At 35.4% G+C, this 15590-nt stretch overlaps 4 protein-coding genes across 4 annotated transcripts; 1 reads left to right on the forward strand and 3 right to left on the reverse strand.

Annotated features, from left to right (window-relative positions):
• Window positions 1-224: 224 nt before the first annotated feature.
• On the reverse strand, window positions 225-4093 carry LOC124441712 (seipin-like). Its single transcript, XM_046992179.1, has 7 exons — window positions 3897-4093; window positions 3725-3815; window positions 3193-3268; window positions 2450-2517; window positions 2209-2343; window positions 1789-1886; window positions 225-1689 (listed from the first exon to the last, which is right to left on the reverse strand). The coding sequence occupies exons 1-7, from the start codon at window positions 4091-4093 to the stop codon at window positions 1200-1202; spliced, it is 1155 nt and encodes a 384-aa protein (XP_046848135.1). The 3' UTR covers window positions 225-1199.
• Window positions 4094-8338: 4245 nt separating this feature from the next.
• LOC124441906 lies at window positions 8339-10401 on the forward strand. The gene is made up of 2 exons (XM_046992383.1): window positions 8339-9515; window positions 9784-10401. Exons 1-2 carry the CDS (start codon window positions 8452-8454, stop codon window positions 9974-9976), a joined length of 1257 nt encoding a protein of 418 aa, XP_046848339.1. The 5' UTR covers window positions 8339-8451; the 3' UTR covers window positions 9977-10401.
• On the reverse strand, window positions 10344-12038 carry LOC124441713 (phosphatidylinositol-glycan biosynthesis class F protein-like). Its single transcript, XM_046992180.1, has 5 exons — window positions 11817-12038; window positions 11623-11714; window positions 11216-11323; window positions 10639-10747; window positions 10344-10505 (listed from the first exon to the last, which is right to left on the reverse strand). The coding sequence occupies exons 1-5, from the start codon at window positions 12036-12038 to the stop codon at window positions 10389-10391; spliced, it is 648 nt and encodes a 215-aa protein (XP_046848136.1). The 3' UTR covers window positions 10344-10388.
• A 699-nt stretch (window positions 12039-12737) lies between these two features.
• LOC124441062 (homeobox expressed in ES cells 1-like) lies at window positions 12738-15561 on the reverse strand. Its single transcript, XM_046991491.1, has 3 exons — window positions 14248-15561; window positions 13603-13796; window positions 12738-13310 (listed from the first exon to the last, which is right to left on the reverse strand). Exons 1-3 carry the CDS (start codon window positions 14375-14377, stop codon window positions 12960-12962), a joined length of 675 nt encoding a protein of 224 aa, XP_046847447.1. The 5' UTR covers window positions 14378-15561; the 3' UTR covers window positions 12738-12959.
• Window positions 15562-15590: the final 29 nt, after the last annotated feature.

A 15590-nucleotide genomic window follows, 5' to 3' on the forward strand; every position in this document is an offset into this window, starting at 1 on the left:
CTCAGACACAGTCTACTTAGAGTGTTTTTGTCTTTTCACACAAAGGTGATTTGAATAACATAAATGCCTCCCTCTCTCGACCACCTTATAACTGCTAGAATTTATTTAACACCCCAAGCGTTAAATAGATCATTTACGGAGGTCTCTATTACAAAGACGTCATCAAACATGATAACTTATTAAAACCTTATCTTTGAAATAAGTATGAAATATTACCTACGATCTTGAATATAAAAAAAAAGATGTATTTCTTTGAAAATTCAAAATAAACTGGAGTTGAAAAATCAGAAGTCTGCTCGATTGCATTAACGTACACATCAAGGAAAACCATAAATAAAATTATTTGTAAACAGGTGCTTAACACATCTCTTAAAAACTTAAAACAAATTACCTTTCACCTTCCATGGTTAATTTATAAAATAATATAATAATAAAATGTTGGTTATGTCTTTATTTATGACTATAAAGAGATAGCTGTTCTTTCTAAAGAAGTTAGATCACTTGTGCTTGCAGATCTTTTCTGTCCACTAAGCTCACTCAGCCTATGCTTTTCCACTGTAGTCAACTCCAAATCTGATACACAGTTTCGAATACCTCGGGCAACAGGCCCAATTGATCCCTGAAAATATTTACAAGATCTTCGAGGTAGTTTGAATCCATTCCAGCTTGGTATAAGACACAAACTTTTCCATAAAGATTTCCTATTATTCAACGAGGTTCGTGAGAAATCCCTCTGGTTTCTTCATTCATGTCAGAACGAAACTGTTTGTTTTTACGACGTGTTTGCCAGCCGACAATCTCCCGATGAAGTATTTCACTTCGTGTAAAAGTGCTTATTTTACTGTCCTGCGCTGTAGTAGGCTTTGTGTGATTTGTGTCCATGCGCTTTTTACGCCTTTTCAATTTATTACTGTCCGCTGTTTTAGTCGAACTACTGAGATGACTAAGTGACACTCCATCAAAGGACGCGTTATTTACATTTGGACAAGATAAAGGAGGATCGTGAACCTCTGAGCCAGTATCCATAACATCACGATCGACTACGATTTCCTTTGAATTATGGCAAACTTGTTGCTGTGCCTCTTTCCGCGCCATGGATTTCATTTTATCAACTTTTTTATAAGATGTACGATGAATTTTTTCTCTCCTACGATGGAATTTAAGATTCACAGAAGAAACTCGAGCATAGCGACGTCTTCCTATGCCGTATGATGAAGGTGGACAATTCCGAAATTTCGCAAAATTCCAGGAATGGCAACGTCCTCAAATCTTGCATCCACATTTGGCCTCCTGTTATTACGCCGAGGCAACGGCATTGTTTGCACATGTGACAAATTAGAAACAACGTCTTCATTGTGCTCTGAACTTGAACAAGCACTAGAATTTTCTCTCAAATTATCAGAAATAAGCTCAGTTACACCATTGGATATGACCGTATTAGCATCAGCCTGAGGCATCTCCAGTGAAGCAGGAGTTAAACTTCTACCAATAGTCGAAGAACCGTTGCGGTTGTTCCGAAGCTCGGTATCACGTTGTGGTGTACTTGCTTCAGCACGCGGCGAGTTGTTGCTGGCATAAAAACTTGGTGCGAGTTGATTTACGCATGCAGAGTACAGTAAGGTGACAGTAATAAAATTTGCAAAAATGGCAAAAAATGAAAAGACCAGAGGCCAGTTGAAAATAAGATACCTACAAAATAAAGAGGTGAAAAATAGATTTGTCGAAATATCTTGTCACATAGAAAATATATGAATGTTTTTAATGCTTTGTAAAAAAAAAGCCACGTACCTCAATCCAGTGAATGAAGCCTGGAGACGAAGCGTGGACGAATATATCTCGATTTGTTTCGTCAAGATGACAACCTTAGCCTGGACAGCAGGTTTGTACTAACGGAAAAAAAATTCTTGTGTAATAAAATCAAAAGCTTACTGTTAGTATAAAAGCCGGGGAAGATGAATACCAGTAATTACAATGATAATTTATAACCACCACCCTCTTAATCCACACACCGTGATGATGCGAGCTGACGCCTTGATGCCTTAAAGCATTCTTGAGAGTATAAAATTAAGAAAAGGGAAGGGAATGTTTTAAATGATAAAATTGTAGGTAATGATGAAATAGAGCAATTTGCAGCAATACATAGCTATACCGTTTTTGGCAAAGTTAAGACCTTTTTCGAAGTTTGGAAACGTTTTTCGTTTTACTTACGGAATCGTCAACATAGTCGTCGAAAAAAATCATTTCAATCTTTTGTTTCTCTTCAGTCATTCCGAGAGTAAGCGGAAGAGAGAAAAAAAATGTGCGAAAAAGTTTCACCAGATATGACTCATAGGGTAGCATACACTACAAGAAAAAAAAGGACGAGTTCGCGAATCTCGTTCATGATGATGATAAAGTTTGAGGCGAAGATCAAAGAACAACGTTTTTTCAAATGTGAAAGTTCACTTACGGAACGTGAAGATGTTTTTAGTACCACTCCATCTGCAGAAATAAATTCTATGTTTACCATGAACATACCTGTAATATAAAAGAGATAGTATGTTTATGTTCTATTATAGACGGTAGACACTGACGTTAAAATGATTTCTGTCTGAACACAACTTCTTATTTTATAGATTACTTGGGTTAGATTTTTATGGACTTTTTTATAACTATCGGACGGAGTTTTTTGTTCTAACCAAGCGAACAGGGCGAGGGAAAGATTGCAAAGTAGTTTGATAATTGTTAGTGGACCGAGCAAGTGAGGTGCATTATTTGACATTAAAAAATACTTTTAGTGTTTACTAAGGGAGGTTTTTAAGGTTTTCACGCAATGGACCGTTTATGTTTATAACCCGATCAAAGTCCCTCGTTTGCCTCGTTATTGTTTTCGTAAATATAAAACAACTTCTTTTCTCGTCAAGTTAATAAAGGCATCATTTGGCTCAAATTATGCGTAATTAACGAAATTATTGGAATCCAATTCGAATATAACATGCACATACAAGAGTACATTTACAGCCATCAGCTAACGACAAAACTACAGTGCTAATACAACAATTCGAGAAAAAAAATGCCTGAATGCTCATTGCTATCTCGTTTGTTTTCTGGAAGCGCACTGAACATCATGGCATCCATTGATCGTAGAGTAGTCAAAAATACAAAATGCTTATTTGGGCGAAAAGCAAAATAACCTTAAAATGAACAGCTTACCTAACTTTTGATTTATAGGCGATGGAGGCATTTCGATGTCTAGAAATACTTTATATGCTTGACCTCGCATCAACATCTAAAAAAGATGAATATTGGGAAAATTTATAATTAAAGCGAGTATTAACCTAAACCCTTTTTAGCTTCCGTAAATGTCTAAATGATTACAGCATGACGATTTTGAGGAAACATAAAGAAAAATAAAATTGTGAAACGTGAATTCGTTTGCATTTTTAATCGTGTTTACAAAAAAAATAATGCAAATTAGCTTCCTAAAATACTAACAAGACAGTTCGATTTTCCGCAGGAAAGATATGGCTTTCTTGTTTTATTATATGTTCAAAAATAACCAAAAATTACGATATTTATCCCGCTACTGACATGCCTTTCTGCCCGGTAATAATTGTTAGGTTTAGCGTATCTTTCTGGGCAATAAAACATCGAAACCTTTTCATTGAACTTAATCCCCGTAATATATATTTGGTAATTTATTGCATGGATGTAGAGCAAATACGCGTCTTTGATGATACATTACCCTCTGTTCGTTAGCTTTATTTGACGAGCCAAACATGACTCTAGCTTCAGGATAAGAGCACAGCGTTGACATCTTATCTTTACAATCAGTGCTAAAGAAACAAGTTCAAGTTAAGTCCTAAGACAGGAAGCGTGTACTCGACATTTAATGACGATAAACCAATTTTGCCTACCTGAACTGAAGATATACAGGTTTGACGTGAGAAACCACAGGCATATAAGCTTGATAAAACGTGGCGAACATTAAAATGGATACAAGTAGAAGCACGATAACTGTTAGGAAAGATGAAATGGCACGATAAAATACGTATCTAAGCACTGCAAAGACGTAAAATAAAACAGACATGACGATTCTTAAAAGGGAAGACATCTTTCCTTATTTTTGTTGTTGCAAAAGTTCAAAAACTAAATCTTTTTGGTTCTACTCAACGTCTTTTAAAGCAAGACTACTGTAAACCTGCTGTAAACTTTAAAACAACGTCGTCGCTACTATTTCGGGAGCAATCGTTGCAATCCGTGATTTCGCTGATCTTATACGTGTTGACTGGATGCAGATTTTTGAAGTTGTACTTATGCATTTGCGCATGCCTACGTTTTTTGCTAATTTCATGTCTGAAAATGATGTCTCATTTTTCAACAGTTGAGACAATCTTAGGTAAATCGACACGAAAAATTTTAACGAGTCGCATAAATTTATCAATGCTTTAAAAAGAGCAGAAGAATTACGGCGGACAAAAATATTTACATATTCAGCCACTGTTATTCAACCCAACTTCATTACATTGTGCGCCCTTCGTGTTTTTCACGAAGTAAAATCTTCGTAAAATGACACCAGCGAGGAGCAGACACGTGCTGAATAAATGTTAATGAAAAGATGAAAAACAATCAATGTAAAGAAAATGCTTCAGGTGAAGAAAGACTTGCTTAAAGATAAAATAGCACGCCTTAAATAGAATGCTTCATGCATATGACATTTGACAGCCAAATTTAATGATATCTTTTACTGAATGAGGAAACCGAACATCATGAATTCAACATTAATTCATCATAAATCATTAATTAATCAAAAGCGAAAGGACGCCAACTCGTCTTTACTCTCAAGTTTAAGGTTTCCTTAACAAAACATATGAGGTAAATCGATTTTCTTTCATTCAAAAACATTTCACTAAGAGAAATAAACATGAATTTCACATTTCTCTAAAACACTTTAATTATTTATCTGAATAGGCATGATTATCACTATGTTTAAAACCGCTAGCCAACTTTCCAAACCGGATATTAAACTATCAATCATGAGCTCCACATAGTGATCGATTGAGTTAGTGCATCGAAGTTTCGAGAAAAAAAGCATAGCCAAAGCACAAAAAATAATTTGTTGGTTGGTTTCATACGATTCTAGGTCAATCATAGTAAACGTAAGCAAGGGAAATGAAATGTTTTTGTTATTTTCAAATGAACAAAAGTCAAAGATTAAAATTGATTTGACAAAAAAATAGAGGGCGTTGATTCGTTAAAGATACGGTATCTAACGGCAACATACAAATATTTACATGGATAATAGCAACACAAATACGAATAACCATTTTAACGACAATTTATCCCGTTATGTAAGCTAATTCTCGAAAACTAGTCTCCTCAATGGAAAGAGCTACACCAAAAAAATCAAAATCTCATATAAAACAATAGTTTCATGAAAAACATTAAAAAGACACTCCAATGCAGAGACACGAGGTGTCCGTAGCCTGCTTCCATTGTTCTATGAAACGAAGAACCAGACATTTGTTTCATTAGAACTTTTCTTTCACACTTACTAACTTCTAATGTATAAGTAGTATCGCGCAATTACTAATCAGGGTGCATAGGAAAGTTTTACATTGCAAACGCAATTATTTCATTCATCAATGTGCAAATAATTTTACTTTCGATTCCATAATATCGCCCCCTGTTGGCCAACAGCTTGCCGGTGTCCCCGACTGGAACAGCTGTATTTCACGAAAACTCATCAATGCGAGAAACATAAAACAGCAACTGACGTCTTTTGAGATACTAAAAAGGCGGTCGATGCTTACAACAACGGTTCATAATTTGCTCTCACGCAAAGGCGTTATCAGTAAATGACTCTCTTGCCTTGCAAAGTAAACATCATTTATTTGTACGCAGGTCATTAATAAAACTGCTTCAAATAACTCGAAACCTGTAATACTACTTTTTATGAATGGCGTGATAATGTTTACGCGAGTTCCAACGTTTATTCCAAATGAAAGCGTGGGTAATGAAGAATGGCGTTTAGCAACAAGCAAATCGAGGAAGCGAGCATCACAAAGAGAGCGTTTGAGAAGAGCCCAAAATTGTGGAACAACGGAGACAAGTCGAAATAGGGTGCCGCCGTTAATACTACCAAGTAATAGAGCGGAAGTAAAAACAGCTCAAGAAAAATCCAAGACGAACTTTCAATTAAACAACAAACAAAGAAATGAAGAGAGAGGAATAGTTTCTTCTTATGCTGCCAAAAAGCACAATGAAAAGGAGCAAATTATTTCAGAACTCAACAAAAAAGCTCAAAGGATAGCCAAGTACAATGAACACTCAAATGAGCCCAACATGAATAAAAGGAGTCTCCATAACGAAAAGGTATTTTTTACACAACCCTGATCTATACCAGACAAAACAAAAGGTTTCAACAAATAACCAGTCACAAGGCAGTTGAATACTGCGTTCCAAGAAAAACGCTTGAAGGCAAAACTAGTCAAAACGAAGTAGACGAAAGTATTTTATACGACAAGTCATCAATGGTATCTCCTTTGCCGAATTATGTGCAAACAAATTCAAATGCTCGTGAGAGCAGCAAGAAAAGAGAAAGGTATTTTAAATCGAAAATACCCATTCGTTTTCCAGAAATACGAGAAAACAAAAGAGTTAATCCAAAAAAGAAGAATATCCACGGCAAAAATGAACAGACAGATACAATTTTTCTGCCAGTAGTTAATGTCAAGAGTAGTAAGAGTTCGGGCGATGGCGCGATGACTCAATCAATAGCAGATTGTCAAAACATGATTAAAAAAGACTTTAAACGGCTTGGTGAAAATCTCGAAAGCACGTTTAAGTTACTTCAGAGGTATATTGAGTGCAAGCCGAGCACGCAAACAGACAATAAACAAAATTTATAGGTTTAAACATTAGCTTCGTAGCAGGTGTCAACTATATATTTAACGGAATTAAACAAAACGCTATTTTTAATAGTTCGTAACCGCATAAGTGTTTACCGTTTTCATATTGTCAACGACAAAGAGCATTTTAATGTTCACATGACCAATTGCATTTACATTTTACGCAGTGGTCGTTAGTCTCCACTGAAAAACCTTTATGAGTGATTTTGTAAGAGAAAATTTGCAAAGGAATTCAGCTTAAGTGCAAGACAACAACGCTGTTTACATACATATATCAAAAGGGAGGTTAAAAAGGCTAATACCCCAATCCCCATAGTACCCTCATTATCATTTACATAAGAAAAAACAAGTTTGGCAGTAAAATATGACTGATTTTTTTCTGGTCTCCAATCATCCTTGACTTCAGAAAAATACTAGAGTTGACCGTCGCTTGTAAATATTAAAATGATTTCAGTCGAATAGCGACTAACACTTGTATCAACTCATGTGTTGTTTGTTAAAATAAATTGAAAACATGCAAAACTTGTCAAAACTTGTCTTTAATTTGACATCTACCAAACAGTGGCGTAAGAAAGAAGTAATTTTTGAGAGGGCACAGTCCGGCATCATAAGTATAAGAGGGAAACAATAATATACATTTTACATATAATACAAAAAGTCACAACTTTTACAAATGTAATATAGTCAGTAACTGTATCAATCAATGTAACATCACAACATAATATACCAAGTATTTTACTTAAAACTACCAAATTACTTCTAATAGTAGATCTGCGGCAAAATTATTAGGTGGCGGCGTCTCCTGTAGGTGGAGCCTGTTGCAACATGCCCCCCCGTTCCTACGCCACTGCCAAAGGAATCACGCTTTCTTAAAACGTTGTGGTCGGGCGATATATAAACTAAAGTAAATAAAACGTAATTTTTAAAAAGATGGTACAAAAATACTTTTCTCAGAATTATCGCCGTAAACACATCCGGTGTCGGATGGCTAACCACTTCCTTCTTAAAATGTCTACTGAAAAGTCCCCATCGACGGTGTTGAGATGCGCATTATTTCATATTCAGCATTGAAGCATAGTAAATTGAGTGATTTTTTCCCTCCATGAAATTTATGTCACTCAATGTTAAAATTAGCGAACGAAATTTTACGATTTAATCGCGTATCATTGTTCATCAGTGGCGGATCCAGTGTACGTCAAAATAAATTATAGCTCCGCAATTTTAAATTCAAATTGCTTTCAGAAAAGCACTATTGGTTTTTAATTTCTAAAGAACATAATTTTACCAATAGCGTTCATTATTCACCAGCCAACGATTATCTATGACATAAATGTCTATAAATGCATCTATAATAGGTGTAAAAATTACACAAATTTCAAATTTTATTATTGGTGCATATTACTATGCTCAATCTAGGGTTTTCCCATATCATTGGGCTTCCCCTTATATTAGTCATGAAAACCGGTATGATATTTTATACATTAAACAATCAAACGCGTAATTTCTGTCATATGTGATTTCATGTTAGGGTAGTCGGTTCTTAACTTTCAACGATTATACAATGACAAGTATTATATACGTGGCTGCAGGTGGAGGTCGAGTGAATATAAAATTTCCCCTAAATCCATGGTTTATCTTAGGATTGACTTCAAACAAAGCCTCTCAAGACCAAATAAAGTACGCATTTAGTCAGAAGATCAACAATCCAGTGCGTCAAAACCGAACACTTGCCTCGCTTGCCAATCACATTTTAACTTCTACCGAATCAAGATACCGAAGGAATGGCAACATGTATTCCATCACAATTTATGACCATTTCACGGTTGTAGCGTCAGGCGACACTAAAAAGCTTCAGGATATGATAAAGAAAAACAAAAAGTTGAAGACGACATCGGATGAGCACGGCCGCACATTACTTTATCTGGCTTGTAAATCGGGGTTCTATGACACGGCAAAAATGCTCTTGAACGAAGGAGCAGAAATTAATAAGATTCAAAGAGATGGCAGTACATCACTTCATGTTGCTTCATATTATGGTCACTCGTTGATCGTTGGATTACTTCTTGAGTATGGTGCACGTACTGATATCAAAAACAGATGGGGGAATACCGCATTAGTGGAAAGTAGTTTAGATAGTGTAAAGAGTTTGATAAAAAATGCATCAACGGACGTCATTTTCTCGCTGAAAACTGATTTTATGCGAAAGAATTTGGTTTCTCGTATGCGACCAATTGAATTCAAAGATAAAGTAATTGCAAAGGAACTAATACGCGATAAAAGATTATTGGATGAATGCACAAGATCCCTATTACCGTCCATCGTTAAAAATTGGGATTTGGTATGGCATGGCACTAAATTCAAGAACTTAGAATCTATCATGAAACACGGTCTTCTGCCTGCTGGTACAAACGGTGTAAAGCCACCATCTGGTCACATTCAACTGGGCAAAGATTTTCTCGGAATCAAAAATTGGGCTGCTGCAATCTTTGTTTCACCAAGTATTTTATACTCTGCTCACCCAGTATATTCAGAAAGAATTATGTCAAAAAATGAGCAATGGAGCGTCTTGCTGAAAGTTTACTGTCGACCTGACAGTTACAAGGCATACGATCCAACAGTTTTGAGGTACAATACAGCACTTCTTTTTATCTTTGAAAAAAAAAGCAAAACATCTGTGTAGTTAAATTATCTCAACTTTCAATATAAGCACAGCCTCCATCCTCCAGCATAAGCACAACCTCTATCTCCAAAATAAGTACAAGCTCCACCCACCAGCATAAGCACAGCTTCCAACATAAGCCTAACCTCCGGTATTCGCACAGCTTCCAACAAATATTATGCAGATAAAGAACAAAATCAATTAAGAAACTAATTTTCCATTTGTTTTTCTAAGCTACGACGGAATGGATGGTGAACCTGACTTGCCAGAGTATCGTGTTCCAGTAAAGGGAGAAGATAAAGAAGTCATTCATCGCGTGGAGTTGGCACGAAATGTCGTTGTGAGATCCATCATATTTGTTCGTACTAGTGTCTTGGAAAACCACGAACTCAACTTTCAAGTAGTAAAAAAAATATTTCGGGGTTGATGGTTATCGATCTGTTTGTATGTACAGTAGATATATGAAAAACACTGTCCAATCATAACTAAACATCCACAAATTTATGGGATGTTGCAAAAAATCTTCACTTAAATATCTTCACCAGCCGTCATGTACGAAGCTATTGAAGAGAATTAACGTGAATTTCATGCTTATATGACCTCATGTAACAATTACGTTTCCCACAAATACAAGCAGCTCAACCTTGAACACAATCTATAGTTATTATAGTAAAGATCATTAGGGTAAACTGTAACCGGACTTTTCAGTACTAAACATTTTGTCCGCTTTCACGTAACTTGATAATATATGTAGTAAACTATCTGAGTTGCTATTGACATCTCCAAAACAAAAATTTGCACGAAGATCAAATGTAGTAATTTAAGAATACATAAATATATTATACAATCTTGTTTTTGTTTCTTTGTACGTACGTCCAAAATAATAACAAAGCCGACAATAATAAACTAATAAAATGTCCAGAAATCGCTCCAATTGCACATGGTATGGGCCACACCTAGACATAAAAACTTATACATTTGCCTTGTTTAATGAAATTGTTGGCAAGTTTTTAAATGTGACAAATCTATAAACAGGATTGCTGGTAGCCTGGTACCTAGTCCAGCTCTTACTTCTAAACTTTTTCCTACCTGCCATTCTCGATCCCAGTCCAAAGGAAGAGTGAATGCTCCGAACCAGGCTCCCAAAAGAGTAAATATCACAATGCCACACATGCAAGATGTTAGATCAACTGTCTTCCTATATGAAGAGACAAAAATAAAATCATCAAATACAAAATCCACAAAATTTGAGCAATAGACATACCAAGCAAATGGAAATGGCAGTCCTCAAAATTGTAGGAAAATTTACTATGGACAATTGGGTAAATGGAAGTTCAGTTGGCAAATTGGTGACTACACTCTTCATATTAGCCAGATACACATAAGATTTCGACATTTTAAAATTCTTAATACAAAATAATGTTAATAACAGAAAGAGCAAAGCATTAAGAAAACATTTCATTGTTTGTATTTTGAAGGCAACCACATATTCTTTAAAGTAAATAAAGTAAATGGTTTGAACCCGGGAGTATCGTTACATGTTTGTAAATGATGATCGTCCAGGTTGGTATAGTCCTGAGAAGGACTGTTTTTGTTGTTGTTGACTTTAGTCTTTCTTGAACAACGATAAATATGGCGGATTTCATTTGCAATGTTAAATTATCACCTTTCACCTTGCAATATGAAAGGAATTTCCTCAACTTCAGTCAAAAGCAAAGGTAGGATCACTAAGGTCGACATCATCACTGACCAAACAAATGTTTCTTCAACATAACTAGACAACAAAATCCAGTTTCAGTGCTTTGCAAAAAGAATCTGAGCTTTTAAATTGTCCTGCATTGTGCTGGTCATATAAGGGTTTTGTGCAAGGACAAGAAATACTTCCCCTGTTTAAAGATAAAAACGTTGCAATGTTATTGCATGCTGCCATTATGGATAATGGATTCAACTCTATACAACAAACCTCTAATGTGGACAGATAAAAATGGTTTTATAGAAGGGATTGATGGAATACTGTCATCAATATATCAGGTGTAAGCGCGCACAAATTTTAAAAAATTTCAGTATTATTACTTGAATAACGCAGCACCATAGATTACAGCTCCACAGTGAAATGCCAAAGCTCCAACAAACCATTTAAGTAATGATGAAATGAAAAAATATCCCTTTAAAAATGAACATAATAATAAGAATGCGAAAGCCTTATAAATTATAGTATTTTTGATGATTTTATCCGAAAAAAAAAACAGCAAAAAATTTTTGATTACCTTTGAGTGAGTGCGTGATGGCAACACGGTGTCGAACTTTTTTGCCGCAACAAAAAGGAATGTAAAATACAAAAGTACGAAACTAGTAGAAAATATTTTAAGACTGAAAACTGGAGATTTTACTAAGCCAAATTCTTTGGATAAATAATTAGAAACGGTGAGTGAAAACAAGAAAATTGTGGAGAGAACTCCAACAACCTTTATGCTTGCGAGATCGTCCATGTTGGATTCTCGAAGCTCGCGCGGGTCATTGTTAGTACTCCAGGGTCGGTTGCACGTTATCCATTGGACAGCAAAAATCTTCTAACTTGCAAAAAAGGTGTTTATGTCTTTCTTACGACAAAGAAATTTCGTAATCGTCAAAACAATACTTTATTTCAGTGGTTGATCAGTTCGAATCTTATACTTTTTGCTTTTTAAGAGGTTTTATAAAAGTTTAAAAAAACTTGCTATCGAATGAATAACGCTATCCAGGCTTCGTGCAACCGGCCCCTGATTATTAGTAATTAGAGGCTTTTAGCTTTGACCACTTTGACTCGCATGCATGTAAACATCAACTCAGTAATTCTATGTTTCATGCGTCAACTTAAATACTGTAACGATTTTTAGCTCAAAAGATGCCACAAAGAAGCAATACGAACCGAGTAGATAATTATTCGGTCTACGACTGCCACTTTGGGCAAATATGTGCTTGTATAATTTTAGTCAGTTTAAAATGATTTTCCTCAAAGCACTTCACGAGAAACATGTCAAAAATCGAGCACACTATCGGGGAAAACTTTACTATGGTCTTAACTATGGTCTTACACTATCTAAAATCGATCACTATCACAATAATCTATTCATTCAATAAATAGTTAATCAATGTAATTCGAGCTCCTGGACTCGTCAAACCTTAAAGAAAAAAATATACAAGCAAAGTCACTGATCGCTAATGGCTTTATTCAACAGTGTCAAGTGGTATATATGGACTTGTTATGCCCCTACAAAACTTTGTAATTAAAACGTGCTTAACTCATTAGAGTTTTATTGCTCAAACTCGTTATTTTTTGCCTTAAATAGATACAGCGCAGAAAATGTTGGAAGTTTGAAACGGGCCTCAGGTAGGTTTGTTCGTTATTGAAAAGTCCAACGTCGCCATAATCATCTAATAGACCGCTGACCAAGCCATGGAAGTGGATACTTATAACTTGCTATGCCAGTTTGAGAAGTTATATGAAACGATGGCAGTGGATGGTTTGCTACTCTGTCGTAAGCATGATGAAAGGCAGGGGGGTTAGGGAAATGACTTGAGACCAAACTCGAACCACGATGTGCTGATAACGTCGGATGAAATGGAAAACTCTGATTGGTCCAAGAGAAGCAGTTGATCGCACGTAACTTTCGTGAGGAGTTTGTGGGATATTTGGTCACGTGTGTTGGATGCTCTGCGGGAGCCGGGAAGCATTGCAGTTCATCGCGTCTTTGTTTCGCACGACGATTCTGAAACCATACCTAATAAAAATAAAAAGAAACAGATAATTTGTTGCATCACAAAATAGAATCCTGGATGAATATGATACAATTGTAAGACTAATTTTCTAATTACATGATGAAGTATCATAAAAATAGATCTTCTACTATCTTTTTTTAATGAAATAATAAAGAAAACGATGTAATGAATACTCTTTGAGATCAGGCTGAATGACTTGCCATGAAGAAACCACAGTTTTGGAAAACAATGTTGATTATGACAACCGTGTTTTGAAACTTAAAAATGAAAACATGAATCGTCACGCAAGCTTACTTGAACGCGTCCTTCTTCCAAATTCACTTCCTTTGCAAGAGCGTCTCTCGTTTCGACGTCAGGATACTGGCACGTACGAAAGGCGATCTCCATTTGTTCGAGTTGATATCGAGTAAAGACTGTCCGATGTCTTCGCTTTTTCGTTTGAGTTAACTGCTTTAATTCATCTTCTTCGTGTTTTCTCTTGCAGAACGCTAAAGAGAAAACATGAGTAAAAAATGTAAGCAAAACTCACAATTCAGTACACTCTGTTCATAATTCAACGTATTAACTAAATTTACCACAGTACATTTAACATTTTATCGCTTTTAAAAACTCGATGGAGTTATTAAGGCAATCCAAATACAATTAAACTTGTCATTTTCCTATCAGCTTCGATATCGTATGTCAATGTTTCAATTTTCAAAAAGTCTTATTGCGCAGGTTGAAATAATTCAACCAGATAAACAAAGTCCTAATTACTACAAGTTACTGGCTAATAAGTAAATGGGCGTTTACAGTGAAAAAAAATTTACACGGATGATAAAAAGCTTTTTACGAGCAGAAAAAGATCTTATCAACATCTCTCTGTTTACTAGTTTACAGCACGCCATTCCTTGGACGATTGCAATTTAATTGAAGAAAATTATCTTACGCAAAACTCACCACTAAGTTGAGAATAATGCAGCGTAGGCTTCATATCACTTGCAGGAAGAGGAAAAAAACCGTTCACAGTAGGTTTTAGGAACATTGTTGCTGTTGTCGATACTGAATTGCCTTGATCAAATGGCTTCATGTTTTTCCCGCTCTGAAATGCTTCTTTATCTTTACATATATATGTCACTTGCTTGCCGTTCGACCGTGTAGTGATCGCTGTCGTAAATGTTACACTAATGTCGTTTAATTACAAATATTGTCTATATATGTATTCTCTTTGCTTGATGATTACCGCATAATTAAATATTTACCCCCATTAGGCGATAATAGCACATTCTGAATCTAGAAAACAGTTGACCCACTGTGCCTAAATGATGGACTAACATATCAATACTTCAACAAACTCCATAGAAGCATAATTGTCTTCATATACTAAAAGTTTTCTCGCATTTGTTAAGATTTCATCGCAGGGTACGATGGGTAAAAGTTTCTTTTTTTTTGTGGCTAAACTATTACATACAAAACAAAAACAATGTACTACGATAAAAAAGGCGATCTGTCAATTCAAAATAAACAATACCAAAGTCAAAATATTGCGGCATTTTCAGTCTTAGCGCATCTACTATTTAAACACTCAATTGAAATTTTTTTTTGTCTCATCCAAATAACGTAGGAAAGAGATCTTTATGCAGTCATTTGTTCTTTGAAAGTAATCAAGTTCTTCTAAATAGAACTGTTGCAACGACTAAGCGTTATATTCGAAATGATGCGCCAAAAAACTTACAAATTACCGTAGTGCCATAGCAAAATCCAGAATGGAATATGGAATGAACACCATTGGTCAACATATCGCATCGCATTAAGTTTAATTAACTACATCGTTAGTAGAGTAAACAAAGTAATAGTAATAAAGAAGTAAAAACGTTTGGCTTATTTGCACATATTAGGAGCTAGGCCTGAAATGACATGGACAAGGCGCTTAAGTTGGAAATGGCGTTTCAATAATTTCTTAACACAATCTAAATGTTTGTATATGACTGCTACCATTATTAGCTAGATGGCTAGCCTCCTTCAAATCTTTCTCTCCCTGGCAGCAGATGTTCATTTATGCTAACAATTTCCACAAAAATTATGTGCTTAATCATGTCATAGCACTAAAGTCAGCAACAAAGATCGCGATCTCTAGTTTAGTTACTTGCTATTTCATACACTTTTGAACTGTTCATTTTTTTCATTTGATAAATGACATAAATGAACTAATTTGTATGTTTTTTTATTCCGAAACAATATCCTGTAAGGTCAAAAATATTTCTTAGCTTCATGCTGGCAGACTTTCGAAAGCCTTGGTACAC

Source organism: Xenia sp. Carnegie-2017, unplaced genomic scaffold, assembly GCF_021976095.1.
Source record: "Xenia sp. Carnegie-2017 unplaced genomic scaffold, XeniaSp_v1 HiC_scaffold_20, whole genome shotgun sequence".
NCBI classification, from domain to species: Eukaryota; Metazoa; Cnidaria; class Anthozoa; order Malacalcyonacea; family Xeniidae; genus Xenia; species Xenia sp. Carnegie-2017.

Excerpts from the sequence above, each read along its gene's own strand:
- LOC124441712 (XM_046992179.1), bottom strand. The coding sequence starts at position 4,093 with ATGTCTTCCCTTTTAAGAATCGTCATGTCTGTTTTATTTTACGTCTTT. Across the intron at positions 3,269-3,724 it reads ATAAAGCTAACGAACAGAGG|ATGTTGATGCGAGGTCAAGC; the intron begins GTAATGTATCAT and ends CATCTTTTTTAG. Across the intron at positions 2,344-2,449 it reads TAAAAACATCTTCACGTTCC|TGTATGCTACCCTATGAGTC; the intron begins GTAAGTGAACTT and ends TTTTTCTTGTAG.
- LOC124441906 (XM_046992383.1), top strand. The coding sequence starts at position 8,452 with ATGACAAGTATTATATACGTGGCTGCAGGTGGAGGTCGAGTGAATATA. Across the intron at positions 9,516-9,783 it reads TACGATCCAACAGTTTTGAG|CTACGACGGAATGGATGGTG; the intron begins GTACAATACAGC and ends TGTTTTTCTAAG.
- LOC124441062 (XM_046991491.1), bottom strand. The coding sequence starts at position 14,377 with ATGAAGCCATTTGATCAAGGCAATTCAGTATCGACAACAGCAACAATG. Across the intron at positions 13,797-14,247 it reads GCATTATTCTCAACTTAGTG|CGTTCTGCAAGAGAAAACAC; the intron begins GTGAGTTTTGCG and ends TTTTCTCTTTAG. Across the intron at positions 13,311-13,602 it reads TGGAAGAAGGACGCGTTCAA|GTATGGTTTCAGAATCGTCG; the intron begins GTAAGCTTGCGT and ends TATTTTTATTAG.
- LOC124441713 (XM_046992180.1), bottom strand. The coding sequence starts at position 12,038 with ATGGACGATCTCGCAAGCATAAAGGTTGTTGGAGTTCTCTCCACAATT. Across the intron at positions 11,324-11,622 it reads TATGGTGCTGCGTTATTCAA|TTATGTTGAAGAAACATTTG; the intron begins GTAATAATACTG and ends TTTGTTGTCTAG. Across the intron at positions 10,748-11,215 it reads TTCATATTGCAAGGTGAAAG|GAAGACAGTTGATCTAACAT; the intron begins GTGATAATTTAA and ends CTCTTCATATAG.